We start from the raw sequence: 19,033 nt of genomic DNA on the forward strand, positions 1-19,033 counted from the left end.
TTTGTAAGTATATTGTTGTACAATAAATATCTTACTTTTTATTCGTGTTTTGTTTATTTGATGGGTAGCAGCACTACATATATGTAGGTTGTGCTGCGTTAAATCACCCTATATGTTAGAAATGTGATCTATTGTCGTATTTTCTGAAAACGATCTGATGGAGCAAACCTGGTGGAATTTTTGGATTCAGCAGACAACAATAAAAACATTTTCGGCAGTAAACTGTGTATTTACCAGTGAATATATTTACCAATAAATTCTATTACTAAACAGTAGGAATTCTATTCGTTGTATATTTTACGTATGTGGGATGCAAAAATAACATAGATTAGCTTATTATGACTGGAATTTAAATCACATTTAAAAAATTAATTTTTCAATTTTACTATTTTGTATATCACTAATAGAAAAAAAGCTCATTTTGGCGCCCCCCAAACTGAGGCGCTCGCCAGCATTGCATCCCTTACAAGCTCATTATAGCCGGTCCTGCGTTGAAGAAAAGGATGAAATCCAGAGTATCATGTTTAGGTGATGAAGTCATAGCACCTAAGCATATAGTTTACATACTTTTGATTGTATCCAAATTTCAGTACTGGAGAAATCGCTTTAACAACAATAATATGTACATAGGGATTTTTGACAATCTTGAGATGAATTCCATAATTTTTTAAAAAAACTCTGTAGTCATATAAGATTCTACGTAATATACTTAATAAATTCCAGCTTTTATTACCATATACTCCTGATCGATCGATAACATTAAAATGGAAATGCCGTAATCGTCATAATGATACCACAGATGCTCATTCTAATACCAAAACTAAACTATCTCCGAGTGTGTGCGATGGGATTGTTGATGAATACTTAATATAATTGCAGTTCGCCTAAACTGTCACATCAAATTACCAGTCCAGTCGTGTATGTGAATGAGTTTAGAGAATGTGACCAAACATCAGTCATAGGGGCTTTAGTTATTATAGGCCACTTTTATTTATTAAACTAATCCTACTGACCTCAGGCGGGAGTTTTAAAAATGTTGTTGCAAGTCATTCAAGTATTTTAAGTTTATATTAAGTTAATGGTTTTTTTTAACCTTTTAAGGCAGCATCAGATAATGGATCAACTTGCAACTGACAATAATGCTCTAGAAAGTAGCATTAAAATACTCGGAAATATATGGAAAATGCACATACCCAGATTTTTCTACAATTTTTACTATACTTACTTAGACAGAGATAGTTATAACTATTGGGACATAGACTACAATTAGGTTCTTTGAACCAATATATATATATATATATATATATATATATATATATATATATATATATATATATATATGTATATATATATATGTATATTGATACGATTGGGGTTTATAGAAAATAATTTATAAGTTATATACTACATAATATTAGATATAAAAAAGTATTTGATTATTTTAAGAAGTTATATACTAGAGAATTTAATAAAAATATATTTATGTGAGGGCATTTTTAATAAATTAGCATATAATAATTGTAAAAAGTTGTATTTTAATGTTGTAAATATATTTAAGTGAGCCATGTGCATAGGCAACCAACTATACAATGAGTAATTGACAGATAGAAATTAATCATAATACGAATATAAGTGGGGTTATAATAATATATTGTTTGAATTGTGTATTTTATTAAATTAGAGTGTTAGTTACTAATTTGAATGTTTATTCTGATCTGAAAAGCCTAAATGTCAACAAAATTATCAATGGAACATTAACGAATTCTCCAGAGTGCAGAGTGTGACCATTGTTTACGGTCGAACATTCTGGAATAATGATTATGTCGGTGGATGGAACAGATATTTTTTCGAGAACATCTATATAGAAGTAATGGAACAAATTGGAACATGATCTCTTGCCAGATGATTCTGGAATATCCAAAAAGATATAAATACCCGTGATTTGGATTCAAGAGGGCAGTTTTTAGTCAGAAGTCAGGCCAGTTCATTATGAAAGTTAGTAGACACATGTAGTTAGTGTAGTAAATTGTTCAGAATTTTCAAGAAGTCAGTCAGAAAAGTTTAGTAAGAAATATGAAAGTTAGTTGGAGTCAGTGAATCAGGTACAAATAGTCAAATTGTTTAATATAGTGAGTTAAATGAAGATTAAAAATTATGCATATATTCAATGCACATTTATAATTATACACAAATAATTATTGAAGATTATAAAGTATATTAGAAGAATATTGGATGGACATTGGAAGGAATTAAAATTATATTATGATTGGAGATTAGTATAAATCAACTTATAATAATTGGATATTGGTATATTGAAAAGAAGAATAAATATAAATGGTGTTTGCTGGTTTGCTTGGTGATGTATAAATGCTGGTGAAGAAAACTATATCTTAAATTGGTAGAAGCTGATAATTGAAAAAAGTAATTTCACAAAAACAAGGATAACCGAAGTACGAAGACATTCAGTGGTGATTAGAATATATATAGTGGAAAACAGTTCATTTAGGCATTCAGTGAAAGAAAGGTACAAAATTTTGTTAATATAATTTAGTTAGTGTCATAACAATTTCAATATATATATATATATATATATATATATATATATATATATATATATATATATATATATATATATATATAAATAAGTTCGAATTATCGGGTAAAGTGGTCTGTAATGAAAATCTTTCGTTTTTCTTAATTACTCAATATTTCGCCATTTATTTAACAGCTTCTTCAGGAGTAAACTAAAACAATTTGAACATTACAAAAAATGGCGTCCAAATACATTTTAAAACACTTACAGAATTTAAAAGATTTCGCAAATAAAAAATGACATTGAAGTATTTGAAATATTGACTGTCAAGATTAAATTGTCTTAAGCACGTTCGTTACAGCTATACGATAAAAAATTAAAATTATTTCAAATGTAAAAATAAAAATAACAATAAAAGAAAAGTTAGAAGAATAATATTTCTTTGATGAATTATTAAGGTTATTTGTTATTAAGATGAATGTTGGCTATTTTGAATATTTATAAATTTTGTTCAATATGTTACAATATATGTTACTTAACTGACCAGTGTCCGTTTTATAATTTAAAGTGTTTTTATTTTTGTTAATGTAATACATCTAAAAAAATAATCTACTTTTGTAGTTATCAGTCTGTGCCAAAATGTGAGCTTTGTTATAGTCTAGCATATGACCAGTGTTTTCATAGTGCTCAACCACTGCGCAAGTATTTTTTCTCAAGCGGCAATCACTTTTATGTTGTGTGATGCGTTGTTTTAGTCAAACATCACAATGACTTTTAAAATAGGTATGCATATTATTAAACGCTAAATATGTACAAATAAAAATATAAATTGTTTAATAACAGTAAAAAGTAGTCATAATTGTGCAAATATTCGTATCTCCGTCTTGTGTTATCTTTTCAGTTTGGCGTATCTCCCAGTCAAAAATACCACGAACAAAACTTTGCAAGAATTAAAATCGGACAAGAGATCACCTCTCCTTTTCAAACAACAAAGGGACTAAGACAAGACTGTTGTCTGTCACCCACCTTATTTAAAATCTATTTGGACAGATCCTTAGTGAAATGGGTAAAAAAATGTAGAAACATGGGTATAACGGTGGAAGAAAACAAGCTATATACACTTTTCTTTGCGGACGACCAGGTAATTTATACGTCCATGCCAGGTAGTAATTGCCGAAGACAGCTACGATCTTAGCTATATGGAAAGAAAACTGCAGGAATAATATGAGGTGGCAGGTCCTAACATGAATATGACAAAATGTGAATATCTCTCAGTGAGAACAGATGAAATATGTGTCTTAGTCTTGGAAGACGACAAAATCAAAGGCGTGCAATCCTGCAAATATTTGGGGGTCATTTTCAACAAGAAGGGAAATAGCGCAGATGAAATCAGGGAAAAAATAAACAAGGGCAGAGCAGCGACCCGTACCTTAAACTCTCTTCTCTGGCAAAAAACAATTCGACGAGAAACCAAAAAACACATTTACGGTAGTATAGTCCAAAGTATTACTTTACGGTTCGGAAGTATGGGACGTCACCAAAGCTAATAGAACTTATGACGACAGAAATGGATTATCTGAGATGAAGCTGCGGTAGATTGAAACTGGAGAGAGTTATAAACGAACAAATAAGAAACGAAATGAAAATGGAGCGAAATATCAATGATGACATAGAAAGAAAACAATTAATCTGGTTCGGACATGTTAAAAGAATATCAGAGTACAGATGGCCTAGAAGAGTACTGGAATGGATCCCTCCTGAAAGAAGAAAGAGAGGAAGACCACGGAGAAGTTGGCGCAACGATGTTGATGAAGCAATGGACGCAAGAGACTTAGAAGAAGCAAGGGGTGGAGGCGGCGACAGCCGTAATCAATCCATTATTACATATTTTATATTCTTAAACTTTTTCGAATATTGCGTAAATAATAATAACAAATAGACTTACCTTTCTTGTGATATATGAAACAACACGCAGAGTTTGAGCGAAAATTAAAGATTTTTACGATAAAGTTCAAGAATAATTACTGATTTGCGTTAACCAATACAAATGGCGGGAGATAAGCATTCTGCCTGTCAACAATTTGATGCATGGAGTTAGGCAATTTTCTGTGACCCCTTTACTGCAAAACGGTAAATGCTGCTGAGATGGGTATTTTACAGGCTTAAGATATGGTATCGTTGTACCAGATGGCGCAAAAAGTCATATTTGAAAAAAAAATGGATTTGTAAAAAATGTGCCTAACACTACTATATTCTTCTGAGGAATTTGCTACTGAGTTTTGGATAAAACGCGTATTTGATGTTCAATTAATTTAATATTTATTGATATTCGTTTTCTTTTAACGATCAAGTTTCACCTGAATAAATGTTTTCGCAGATATTTTATAAATACAAACACTTTATTCGTTCATGACCTTTGTTGGATTTAGGTAATTTGTTATAAAATACTTTTAATTATAACTGTGGCTTATTCTCATTAAATATAGCAATTAATGTAAAAATCCACAATCACTAACCAGAAGGAAAAACATCGCAGTTATTTTTTATTCGGTTACTACTTCTTGTAATGCTATTAATAATTCTCTAAAAGCCAATCCTCATCAGTCGTCACTCAATAAATTATTTTAAAACAGTCGAGAAGATGATAATTCCCGTAACTATAATTAACGTGTTTGCCTTAGTTAATTGGTACGCGGAATTACTTTAATTAGCGAATTCATCGGCACTGGACCTTCATCGGCGGCCGATCTGCACATCAAAAACGTAAAAAACCACCGCGACTTACTGACTGCACGAGAGCTGCCATCCTAGCGATAAAAAATTGCGTCCAAGTACAGTAAATATTTTGTCCGCCGGTATTATTTTTGTATTTTGATTTTTAGAATTTTTATCTCATGTATATAAAATGAAGATCAAATAAGATATTTACAGATATACGTGTTCTTTGTTTCTTCTATAAGATACGACTACCTGAAAGGAAACAGAAAGTTGTTCGGTTTGCTTTGAATGCACTTACGAACAACTGTTTACATCTCAATCAAGATGTACACTTTCGTCAAGATTTCGAAAAGATATCTTAGTAAACTACTTCACGATATTTTTTTATTTTTCTCATATACTTATCTTTCCAGGCGTCGGATTTATATGGTGTTTTCTCCTTTACCCACTATCTAGTTTCCTGTTTTCCTATATCCTTTATTTGATCTGTGCATTTTTCTGTTCATCGCTGTTTTCTTGATATTCCCATATACCTTCCATACATATATTTTCTATTATTAGCTTTTGATTTGTTATTTTTCTAACTCTATCTATCTTAGTTTTTTTACTCTAATAAATGTTGTTTCCCTTTCTATTTTTCTTTAATGTTTCACCTCCATTGCATAGTTTTTGTTTCATATTTTTTTATATTATCCAGTTCTACATGCGTATTATTGTAATTGCCTTATGTATTTTCCTTTTGACTTCCAATTCTATATATGAAGGTGTCCTAAAATTGTATTCTTTAAAGTATTATACATTTGTATTAATTTACCTTCTCTTCTTCTTCAGGTGCCATCTCCGCTACGGCGGTTGGCAATCATCATAGCTATTTTAATTTTTGAGGGAGTAGCTCTAAATAGTTGTTTTGAGCTGCATCCAAACCATTCTCTCAGGTTCTTGAGCCATGAAATTCGTCTTCTTCCGATGCTTCTTCTGCCATCTATCTTTTCTTGCATTATGAGTCGCAGGATGCCATACTTCTCGCCCCGCATCACATGTCCGAGATACTGTAGCTTTCTTTATTTAATTGTAACTTCAACTTCCTTCTCTTTACCTATTCTTCTCAGTACTTCATTGTTTGTAACTTTATCTACCCAGGAAACCCTCATAATTCTTCTATAGGTCCACATTTCAAAGGCGTTAAGTCGTCTCATTGTGTCTAGATTTAACGTCCATGATTCCTCTCCATAGTATAGTACACTGTGTACGTAACATTTTGTTAGGCGTACTTTAAGAGCTAAGAGCTACTTTATGAGTCTTTCCAGGTCTTGTAAACTATCTGCTATTATTACTGTATCATCTGCATATCTGATGTTGTTAACTAAGACACCATTTACTCTTATGCCGACTGTTTCATCTTCCAGAGTTTCTCGAATTACCTCTTCAGAATAAGCGTTAAATAATAGAGGTGATAGTATGCAGCCTTGCCTGACTCCTCTCTTTATTTCCATTTCTTCAGATGTCTCTTTTTCAATTCGTACTATTGCTCGCTGATTGTAATAAAGGTTTGTTATCAGCCGTAAATCTCTTTCATCTAGGTTTTTATTTTTTAGAATTTCCATGAGTCGGTCATGTTTTACTTTATCAAACGCTTTATTGTAGTCTATAAAACAGACGTAAAGAGGACGGTTAACATCCAAACATCTCTGCGTCAGCACGTTGAAGAAGAATGGTGCCTCTCTGGTACCCATATCATTGCGGAACCCATATTGTGTGTCACTAATATCCAGCTCCAGTTTAGAGTGAATTCTGGTGTGGATAATTTTCAACAGAATTTTCAAGGTATGTGACATTAAGCTTATGGTTCGATAGTCACTGCACTCTTTGGCATTCACTTTCTTTGGCAAACACACAAATCCTGATGTCAACATTTCTCTAGGGATGATTCCCGTAGTATAGATAGCGTTGAACAGTTCTACTATTATGTCTAGGTTTTTCTCGTTGACCAACTTTAATAGCTCGCTTGGTAATTCATCTGGACCAGCAGATTTATTGGTTTTCATTGAGTTTAGTGCCTGACTAACCTCTGATTTGGTTATCTGTGGGCCTACATCTCCCGTTTGGCTATCTACAGATGTACTAGCTTCTCTCTGGTCATGAAATAATTCCTCGATGTACTCTTTCCATCGTCGTAGTTTTTGTTCTGTCTCCAATATAATATTTCCATTTTTGTCGAGCAATATATTCGAGGTTCTTCTACTTCCTACTTCGGCTAGTTCTTTGACTTTTTTATGTAGATTAAAGTTGTCATATTTGTTTTGCAGTTCTTCTATTTCTTTACATTTTTCAGAGAAGTAAGTTTCTTTAACCTCCCTAATTTTTCTTCTTATTTGGTTTTGGAGCTGTTTATAGCGGATTGTATTGATGGTTTTGTTTTTTCTCCTTTCATTCATCAACTCTAGAATTTCCTCGGTCATCCACTTTTTTTTCTTACATTTGGTTGTTGTGAGTACTTTCTTACTTGGCTCCAATATAGAGGTTTTGAAGAATTGCCACTGCTATTCTACGTTGCAATTATTTCTTGGGTTTCTATCTAGATTTGTGTTGATTTCGTGTTTCAGATTTTCTTTTGTTTCTTCTGACTTTAGTTTCTGTATGTTAGGTTTATTGTTGTTGCGGCTTTTTTGCGTCTTTTTTAGTTGAAGTTGAAACCTAGCAATAAGAAGACTGTGATCAGGAGGATACGTCTGCTCCTGGATATGCCTTTACTGCCTGAATTGAGATTCGATATCTGTGTTTTATTAGGATGTAGTCAATTTGATTTCTGACGATTTTGTTGTCTTTGTCAGCTGGCGATTTCCATGTATGAAGGCGTCGCTTGGGTAATTTAAAAAATGTATTTGCGGCTATAACATTATGCTCCGTGTTTAAATTTTTTAAAAATGCTTATTAGTTTTCTCAGGTTTCGAAAAAAATGAAAGCATAAAGCATTCGCCTGAGCATAGGCACAAAATTTCGGGCCAATGCTTTTTAAATGCATTCGTTTTTTTTTCGAATCCTTAGAAAACTAACAAATATTTTTGAAAAATACATTAATACAATAATGAAAGATTACATTATTACCGAGGGCCGAAAGTCCCTTAGACTAAACATGAATTTTTTTTGAATGAGATATATGAAATTAAAAATCACACTAAATTTTCTTTTTTTCACCCCTGTAACTTATTAAAATAAACATTATAGAAGTTTTCAGGGACTTTCGGCCCTCAGTAATAATGTATTCTTTCATTCTGCGTTTACATTTTTCAAAAATACTTATTAGTTTTCTCAGGATTATAAAAAATGAATGCATTCAAAAAGCATTGGCCCGAAATTTTGCGCCTACGCTCTTAAGGAAATATGATATTTCCATAATATCACATTTATTGATACATTTATTGCATATTTTTATGGTTTATATTTTTTGTTAGTTACTTATTAAATAAAAATAATTTTGTTATATTTTCACTCAATACTCGATACTTATTTCTACTTACAAAAATTGAATGTATTTCCGAAATTTGAAGAAAACTAAAAATATCTCGAAAAGTAATGAGTTTAGGTATAGGGAATGCTATAAAAAAATGAAAGAGTATCATAAATACAATATTTCTAAAAAATAAAAATATAGGGCGATCCATTACAAAACAAATGAGAAAATCGCAATTTTGTTGTGTAGTTCACCCTGTATACAAATTGTTGTCACTGATTTTAATTAAACTTAATTTAAAAACTACAATATATTTTTTAATTTATTATATAAAATAAATAATTGTTTATGTATTACTTTTTTATATACATGGTGTTGATTTCATACGGATTTTGAAATAAAAATAGTCATAACTTGTTGAACTAATAGTACATAATACTCTGTATAGTAATGCAAAACTCAATACTATAAGAACAAGAATTATGAGAAGAATACAAATATGAAAAAATATATAGGGTGTCCCTTTAAAAAATTGTATGTTTGCTGTAGCTTGTATATATATAAAGTAGTTATTAATCACCCTGTAGAATTCCACGTATTTTCCAAGTATGGAAAATATCATTGTCTACATTTTTTTAAATAAGCTTTTTTGGATATTCTATAACATAACGGAACTATCGACCAATGTCGCACTAAAAACTCACCCTGTATATAGATCATTAGTTTCTATTAAAAACAGTATTGATAAAGGTGATTGGTATTTTACAAAAAACCATCATTAATCTAAACTTTTCTGTTTCAGATCTACCAATGAATGCAACCTCTAAAACAATAATTACCTTCGGAATTAGATAAGTGCAGATATGAGGATAAGAAATTAAACACTAAAAATAAAAGCGAAGCAAATCCACCATGACGATATCGAACAGAATATGCAGAAGAATGTCACCCAGGTGAGTTTTGTTTGTCGTAAGTTAAAATTATATTAATCATATTCGGTTTGCTCGAATGACGATATCACAGGCGTGCTGTTGTAAATTATTGATCAGGCAGTATTCTCCAGTCCCGTGAGGCCTTCATTCTTAAAAGCTTCTGAAGAACAAATAGTAAGCGATCAGATTAGTTTGTGTTTGTTCTTATTTTTTTTCTTCCGTATTACTTAAATTAATATTTTGTTTATTTTGTTTTTTAATTCTTGCCGCCTTTCGTTTATATTTGTAGGTTCACTATTAATAATCAGATAAAATATATTTTCATGATGATCAAATGTTCCTCTTATTTTAACGTTTTATAATGCTTCTAGGATTCATTTATTAGAGTTATTTATTAGAATTAAATCTTTGCTAGAACGTGGTCGATCATTTTCGCTGTTCCCGGATGGATGTCACCAGGTTGCTTTATGTGTTCTTGGATGCCTAAAATTTTATCGATAGAAGTGCATACTAATATCATTTGAGAAAGTTTCTACATTTTTTAGCATCTGATCTAGGTGGTTTCGAGTGGAAGCCATTAATTTCAAACCATCCATATACAACAGATGATAAAGCTTCGCCGCAACAGTATTTTTTTATGCTAAAACCTGTGTCAGTGGAGTTCAGTAGCTGAGATCATCGCTAAACAGAACCAAAGTGGACTCAACGAGTCCCCCTGGAAAAGGCCCCGGTTGATTGGGATATCTTCAGTTTCTATATTATTTTCACCAGGTATTTGAAGGTGAATTTTAGTCTCCCACTCCGTCATTATATATTTTAAAAAGGTCATTATATTATTATCGACTGTATATATCTTCAATATATGCCATTCATGCGGCACTGAATCAAAGTCCTTCTTGTAGTCAATGAAGGCAGTAAAAAGGTTTATTTTTTTTGTGTATGCCTGGTTAGAAATGACTGAGTCGATAATAAGCTGTTATTTGCAACCCATGGAACCCTTAGCGCATTATTTCTGTTGAGGCTATACAGGATATGACCAATTTGTACAAAGTTGGAAGACAAGTAATTGGGCGGTACTAGCTGGATCGTGGCTGTTATTTTGATCCTTTGGTATTAGATATGTGCTTCCCTTTGTAAAAAATGATGGTATTTCCTGTGGATTATAGATAACATGATTAATCAACATTGACAAACAGTCATAAACACTCCAAAACTTCTTTAGCCAGAAGTTCTAAACTCCGTCTGGTCCAGGAGATTTCCAGTGAAGAAGCTATTTGATAGTATTTGAGACTTCTTCAGTGGTAAAGGGTTCGTAAGGAATATTATTGTACTGCTGACAGTTGTTCGTTGTTTCTTTGTTTCTCCTCAGGCGGCCTGAATAAACAGAGAGTTTTTATTTTAATGTGACCAGGCATTGTTGAGGTGTGTTGTTTTCTGGATCATGTCGTGAGTGTCTTAGAGTGTTAAACAATATTTCAGGTCTCTTGATGATTTTTGTACTTCTTAGTCCTCGTATGTATTCCGTTATTTGTCGAATGTCCCTACGCAGTAATTCAATCTTCTTCAGCAGTAGTTTTTCCTTCCAGTTCTTCCGATGTTGATAGTCCATCGTGTTTTGATCTTAATGCCCATAATATTAGCAATTGCTGTTGCTGCACATTAAATCAGCATATGCAAATATTCCAATGTGTGGGCTTCTGTGATATAATTGGGTAGGACTTCAGTAATTAAACGTACCATTTCAAGAACAAAATATGATTGAAATGTCATGTTGGTAGTTCGGATTTCTTTCCCAGGTGGCGTAGATACCCTACTGAACAAACATTGTGACTTGTCGTTTCAGTTTTTTAAAACAGGACTTTACGTCAGATTTACACTCCTAAACGACGAATTCCATGCTAAGGTTGCCGCGAGTTGACAGATTCTGTGCCGTTATCATTTGTTTTTCGTGTATTTCGTGTATTTCCGACTAGATCTCTCATGTATTGGTCCTCCTCAGTTATATTCGTATTTCGTTATTTTTGCAGTTTTACATAGTGCATGGGTTAAACATACTATATAGAAATTAGCAATGAATTATACCATTGTCAATATAATGATTTGTCTTATTTCAGATGTTTCGCTTTGTCGGCAATAGGCCTAACAGTTTTACTATGCGTATATTACACCAGTTACACATCAGATGTAAATCAGAGGGTGGATCAGAGTCAACGAGCCGAAATTTCAGGGAGTAGACAAACACAAAGGTTCTTTAGAAACATTATCAGAAACACAGAACGCTACGGTCAGGACAAGTCTTTTGAAGTTTGCCCAAAGTTAACTGCTGCAGAAGCCGATGTCAACACCGTAGAAGTGTATAAAGACTTTGAGTTTCAGGTAAGTTAGTTTTTTTAAAAAGTTCTTATACATTTATTTATTAAAAAAATATAAACTTTTGTATTTTGAAATATATATATGTATATATATATATATATATATATATATATATATATATATAAATAAATAGATATATTCTTTTATAGGGTTTTGTGACTAGGTGCACATTAATCATATAGGTTTATTGGGTTTTGTAGTAATCGATTGGGTTTTAAGTAAAACTCTTTAAGGTCTGTTTGAGCTTTCGAGTTTATTTAATTCATTATCATAAATGTACTAAAAATAATAACTACATTATAAAAATAAATAAAAATATGTATGTATATATATATATATATATATATATATATATATATATATATATATATATATATATATATATAATAGAGTTTATTTATAACAAAAAAATGTGTTACAATATAAATTTACATATTTAATACAATATATAAATAAACCCAGTTTCTCACAGAAGTTGTGTGTGACATGGACTACAACTTGTACGTGAGGGGTGAATTTTACTATTATAAAAATTAATATTAAACTCACCAGTCTTTCGGGTTAAACCGCGTTGATTTCCATTTCGCCGAGCTTTCGACATCCTCTCTGATGTCTTCTTCGAGGCTTCCGAGGTCTCAGTCTCCCGAGCCCCCAGACACTACTACACTGGTCACTATTCACTTCACTACTACGACTGTGGGAACAGGGGACGGTTCATTTATACCGTCGATGGTGACGAGGCTTTAAACACATAAACAGCTGATTCGTTAGCGTTGGCGCCTATAACGCCGGCTCCACACATGGAGGCCAACGTTGGCCTCAACAACGTTCGTCCCATGTGTGTACCGACAAAACTGCGTTGGGGCCGTTTTTATGACTAGCTCCAACGTTGGGAGTTTTTGCGTACACATCAAAGGGATTGGCACTACAGACTGATATCGCCGCAATACTCAACCCAATGTATGGATGCCTCACCGAACAGTTGACCCAACGTTGGCGCCCATGTGTGGAGCCGGCCTAATTGTTTACGTTTCGTTCTTTGTGATATTGTTTAAATTTAGAAGTTTATTTTTTTAATTTATTATTTAATTTATTTTTTAAATGTCTTACATCGTTTTATTTCGTGGATAAGAACAGAATAAACTTTGTTATAGGATACAATGTGTCTGACCATTTCAGTTCTAGTGATGATGATTTAAAGAACCTACTGAAACTTGTTTAAGTTCCCAAAAACGTTGGGTACTTTAAAACCATCGTACCAGAGTACGACGATGAGCTATATTTCGAGCATTTTAGGATGGACCAAAGACTGTCAAACCAATTGACTGAACGATTTGTTTCATGCCAATACTACAGTGAACAACAAGGCGGTTCAGAAAAAATAACTCCTTTAAAGTTTAGTACAGTGTTCCTGTGGTTTATTGGAAATGAGGCAGAGTCATTCAGTAATTTCGCTGATAGATTTAACCCTCTTCGTTTAAGATTCTTTATTTCATCATGGAGAAAAAAGAATTTCTCTCCTTACAAAATAAAAACTATTTAATACGATCGCGTAAATATCTATTTAAAACAAAACCTCTTTAGCCTAACAAAACCCTATATAATTTTAAAAATCCTCAGTCAGACGAGGAAAAATGCATATAATTGTTTCGGGATAGGTATTGTAACTATTCCGATTCCGTATATTTTGGAATTAAAGTATTTTCATACGTTTTTGTTATCAACATTTCAAAAGCTTTTTAATGAGTGGTAAAATCGACGTGTCCGATTATTTTGCTATGTTCTAAAAATAGTTAAGTCAATAGAAACTTACTCCAGCGCACTGTACAATTTCTGTCTGTTTTGTTTACACGGATACTGACAACTTGAAGATATCATAAATTACCGTTGTGAACTAGAGAGTGATGTACGAGACCTAGCTTCTCTAAATTTATATTTTTAATTTTGAGGTTTTATTTATAACTATAACCCTCTATATTACCGAATTGCTCCACGTAATAAATTATCCCGACTCATATTTCCCCTTCACGGCCCATAAATACAATACTTCTCTCATATTTCTCGAGAACCCAATAAATATATCGTTATTTCCGTTTGAAAACACCATTTAATTTGTCAAGTGAGAGTGTGAAGACGATGACTAGATCGACGAAGTCGTATCGTAATGACTTTCTCCTTATTGATCTTCGGGGACGCCGAGGACGTGATACGAGATAGGACGGATGTAATTTCCAACTTTTTATGGCCTCCACTTATTTAATTACACCTGGACCCTATCTCTAGAAAAAGGGCTCTAATAGATTTTTGTTTGTAACTCTGTTTCTCTTTGTCGAAATTCCCTAGAAAGGCCAGATTAGTATTTTGACATTGACCGGTCGTGAATAAAACTATAGTTTGTCTAGAAAGTATCCGGAATTTTATATTTTTTCTAATTTTAATAGATTTCCTTTTTGTAACATTTTAAGACAAAAGTAATGCATCAAGTAGGTTGTATCGATAGTAGGTTATGGACAAAATCGCATGACAACACCATCTGTCATATATTGTTGTTTGTAAACAGACTTAAGATTTGTGAAATAATGCTGCAAGTAGAAAAAAGAAAAGTGGTGGAATATTTGTATAGACAGGGTGTTCGAAACGTTAAAAAATTAGTGCAATTGACTGAACTCGGAAAAAGTGCAGTGTATGAGACAATAAAGAGGATAAAAAATGGCATAAATATGAGACATAGACCAGTCTCGGGTAGACCGCGTAAGATTCGCAGAAACAATTTAAATGCTTTAGTGGCTTTAGGACGACAAAATACGCGCCTAGGGTTTCGAAAATTAGCGAACAGATTTGGAAATCAACGAAGAATAAAAGTTTGCCCAGAAACTGTCCGCATATCACTAAAAAAGCAAGGCTACATATCAAGGAATCAAAAAAAAAATCCCTACAATGACACCTCTGCAAAGGCAACGAAGAATAGATTTTTGTCAACGTTTTCGAGAAGATAATTTTGATATAATGTCTTTATATCTGATGAAAGTTGTTTCCAGCTTGGTGCAAATCATCTAAAGGTCCTATCAAGAGAAAATGTTGCCGTTCAAATTTCCCACTAAAATAATGGTTTGGGGAGCAATATCTCATCGTGGTGCTACACCTCTCTGTATAGTTAATGGTACTGTTGATAGTGCGAAATATTGTGACATCCTAAATGGTTTTCTTCTTGAAACGGCTCATGTTTTATATCCAGAGGGGTGGCGTTTTCAGCAAGATGATGCAAGATGCCATACGTCTGCTTATACTCAAGCTTGGATGCAAGAACACGAATTGGTAACAATTTCGTGGCCAGCAGCATCTCCAGATCTTAGCCCCATTGAAAACATATGAGGACTGATGAAGGTTCAAGTGGAACGAGCAGTGCCACGAGATAAAGAAGGTTTGATTCGGTCAGTTTTACAGGCCTGGAACATCATTACCGAAAATTATGGCCTTGGCCTAGTTTCAGGTATACCCGGACGTTTAGTTAAGTGCTTAGATTTAAATGGAGGTTGTATAAGTAAATGAGATGAATTATTTGTTGAAATTTTATATTTCAAGCGATAGAAATAAATACCGTAAAATTATAATTCTGCTTTATTTTTTCCGGATACTTTCTAGACAGACTATATATTATTACATATTATTATGTATAACTATATTAAATAAAATTATATAGAGATTTGAAGAAAAAAGAAAGACAGGTTGCAATTTTTGTTATAACGATAAAAAATTCTAGTAGTATTGATATTACGAAAAATTTAAAACTGAAAAACTGTTCCGAATTTTTCTGCACCGTGCGGCAATCAGTTGATGGGTATATTTTATTAGAAATAAAATTTGGGTATAAACAGATTATTGCCAATCTTTTATAAAAGTGTTAAACCCACTGTAATATGCATTAGAACAAACATGTGGAAGTTTCAACATAACAAAAATTAACGGGAGGCCAAATATTGATGGAGAGCTGGGGTTTACCATTAAAAATAAACTTTTAAAAATCCCCATCGATCGTATGTGTGCTACAAAAGTTATTCAAGGTCAAAGGTCAAAATTTGAGGTTTTTAGATTTTTCTCGAAAACGGTAAATTTTATCAAAAGAAAAACCAAAAAGCCAAAGTTTTAGATCATAAAATTCTCTACAATAATGGTTTGCATGATTTTTTCCCTATGAGTTACCATTCCTGAGATATCACGATTCCAAGAGTCACATTATACATGATATGCTCAAATTTCCACGCCACCTGTGAGGTAGTGTAAACGGCGCGTTTTATTTACCGTGATTTCCCCTGTAGGCCTATCCCACTAACTGTCAATTTTAGGATAATTTAAGGGAACAATACGTGTCAAGTTCTGGATATTACCTTAGTATTGATATTGATTCTTGGGTTAACTATTGTTTTGATTTCTTTTAGATATTTTAATTAGATTCATACTCTTGAAAGTCTACTTCAACAGTCAAGTGAATAGTCACTTGAATTTATGTTGAAGTCAACATAAATTCAAGTCAACTGATTTTCAAAGTTTTCTTCACAGGTTACGCCCCCTAGCGGTTAACCCAGAAACTTCAAAGTTATTTCCAGCGATTTCTCTTGGCCACTTTTACTAAGGAATTTTTTCTGCTAAAGTTATAACATGAATAGTTTCTGATATATAGCCGAGAGATCGGCTTATTGGCCCACCCGATACATAAGTGGCTGATATGTGCATATCATGTATAATGCGACTCTTAGAATCGTGATACCTCAGGAATGGTAACTCTTAGGAAAAAAATCCAAAAAGACTAGTTTTGTAGAGAATTTTAAGATCTACAACTTTGGTTTGAGGTTTCTTTAATAAAACTTACCGTTTTCGAGAACAATCCAAAAAACCTCAAATTTTGACCTTTGACCTTGAATAACTTTTGTAGCACACATACGATTGATGGGTTTTTTTAAAACTTTAGTTGTAATGGTAAACCCTAGCTCTCTACCAATGTTTGGCTTTCCAGGAATTTTTGTTATTTGACCACTATTTTTATGTCTAAATTCAACAGATTATAGGTAGGGGCGACATGTTAAACGGATGTTACGGGTTGGTACAAAAATTTTTGACTAAGCCAACTCCAATTAATTTTTACGTTTCGTGCCTACATATTATAGAAACGGTGTTACCTTTTGATACACTGTGTATAATAAGTACAAAATAATTTTAGTATATGATATTTAGTATTAGTTTAAACGTGCTTTTTTACCCATTGTATAATGTTGATTGTCACAATTAGTTTCTACATATTCGTTATCATTGTCAAGCTTAGTATCTACTTCTAAATTCTAAATTTCTAACACGTTTAGATTTGATTTTCAAATAAAAATTAATGTTTTTGTAAAATTTATTGTTAAACGATATTATTTACAGTTATAATACATAAATATTTACATTACATATCATTTCATAACCCTTTCTACTAATAATGATAAGAGAAAAGTCAAATTTTGCAAAATAAATATTTATTTTAAATTAAACACATTGATTTTTACCTATTTATTTTAAATCGGTTAAATAAACAATTTACAAATTAACTAATTGAATTTTTATAATCTATGCAACGAGGAACCCCAAATTAAACAATCAATTTTCTTTCATAATAACCGGACATGTTGCGACTTGATAACTTTAAAATTATGAATTCAGTTTTTGAAATAGTAAAATCGGGGGGCTGAAAATCGCTTTGATTTTAGCCTTCATCTTTGGCGCATCATAGACAAATCCTCTTTATTGAAATCATTTTGATTTTTTTTATCAAAGCTTCAACTTTTAATCTTGTAAGTGGTGCTTTTTAAATTTCTTATAAACTAAATATTTATAAACAGAGCCCCACTGTATTAAAAAAAAATTTTAAATTCATAAAATAATGCCAACATTTTAAACAAAAAAAAATTAACTTTCTACATGTTGATGCGTCTTATATGCTAGTTATTTTAAATGCTTATAAGCTTAAAATCACAGTACTTTCCTTCCTCTTCAATTTGGGGCTTTCAGAATTATTCATTTACACCCAATAGTTTAGGTATAATAACTTTGTAGATAAAAGCTTTCGTATATAAACAATTTTAATTTTGCAATAACTATCATTTGAAACTTCTTTAAATTTTTGTAGCTGAATATTTATAATATTTTCACCATTCTCACACGAAATTTAATTTTTTTATGCATTTTTAGAAAAGTTATTAATAATTTTGAAACTACACTCGCGATCATAAAATCCGGGTCACCTTGAAAATCACCGATATTTCATTTTTAAATAACAATAACACAAATACAAATTAATGCATGTTTCTGGGAATTGTTGTCGGCTTAGCGGTTTCCTTCGGAAAAAAAAATTTCAATGGTGCCGATTTCGCGGGAAAGCGCACACTTCCCAAAATGAACGGTACCTGTAACTGCCGCTTGTTTTAAATGTCTCATTTGTGCTTCGACTTTCTGTTCAAACGCAACGAACAAACGTTTATTATTGCCACCATTAGTGTTTATTAGTGCCATTATTAGTGTTTATTATTGTTTATTTTTTGCCAAAAATACCCTTGACTGTTGTTGAAACGGCACAAATTGTTGTGCTTGTGAAAGACGGTCACACTCAACGGCAAGTCGCCAGAACTGTTGGCGTAAGCCTTTCTACGGTTCAACGAGTACTTCAACGCTTTCAGGAGAAGGGTTTGCTATCCAGACGACCTGGCTCTGGACGAAGAAGAATGACCACGGTATGAGATGACCGTTTTCTTGTGTTTCAGGCTTTACGAAAGCGGACTTCAACTACGATTATGCATCGAAATCGTCTACAGGAAGTACGAAATCGCAATGTTAGCTTTTGCTCGACAATACGCGCATTGGGGAATTAACGATTGGAGCAAAGAGTTATTCTCAGATGAATCCCGTTTCGGCCTAACTGGATCCGATGGACGTGTAAGAGTTTGGAGGAGAACCGGTGAATGATTTTCACAAGCTTGCATTGCTCCAAGAATGCCA

General features: G+C 32.5%; 1 protein-coding gene across 1 annotated transcript in view; it reads left to right on the top strand.

Annotated features, from left to right (window-relative positions):
• The window catches only part of alpha-Man-IIb (alpha-Mannosidase class II b), a 219,654-nt gene that overhangs the window by 39,890 nt on the left and 160,731 nt on the right, over window positions 1-19,033 (top strand). Inside the window, exons 2-3 of the mRNA XM_072532813.1 lie at window positions 9,505-9,655; window positions 11,749-12,010. Of these exons, the coding sequence (XP_072388914.1) occupies window positions 9,615-9,655; window positions 11,749-12,010 (303 nt within the window). The 5' untranslated portion in view covers window positions 9,505-9,614. The remainder of the gene's footprint in view (window positions 1-9,504; window positions 9,656-11,748; window positions 12,011-19,033) is intronic.

Source organism: Diabrotica undecimpunctata, chromosome 5 (genome assembly GCF_040954645.1).
Source record: "Diabrotica undecimpunctata isolate CICGRU chromosome 5, icDiaUnde3, whole genome shotgun sequence".
NCBI lineage: Eukaryota > Metazoa > Arthropoda > Insecta > Coleoptera > Chrysomelidae > Diabrotica > Diabrotica undecimpunctata.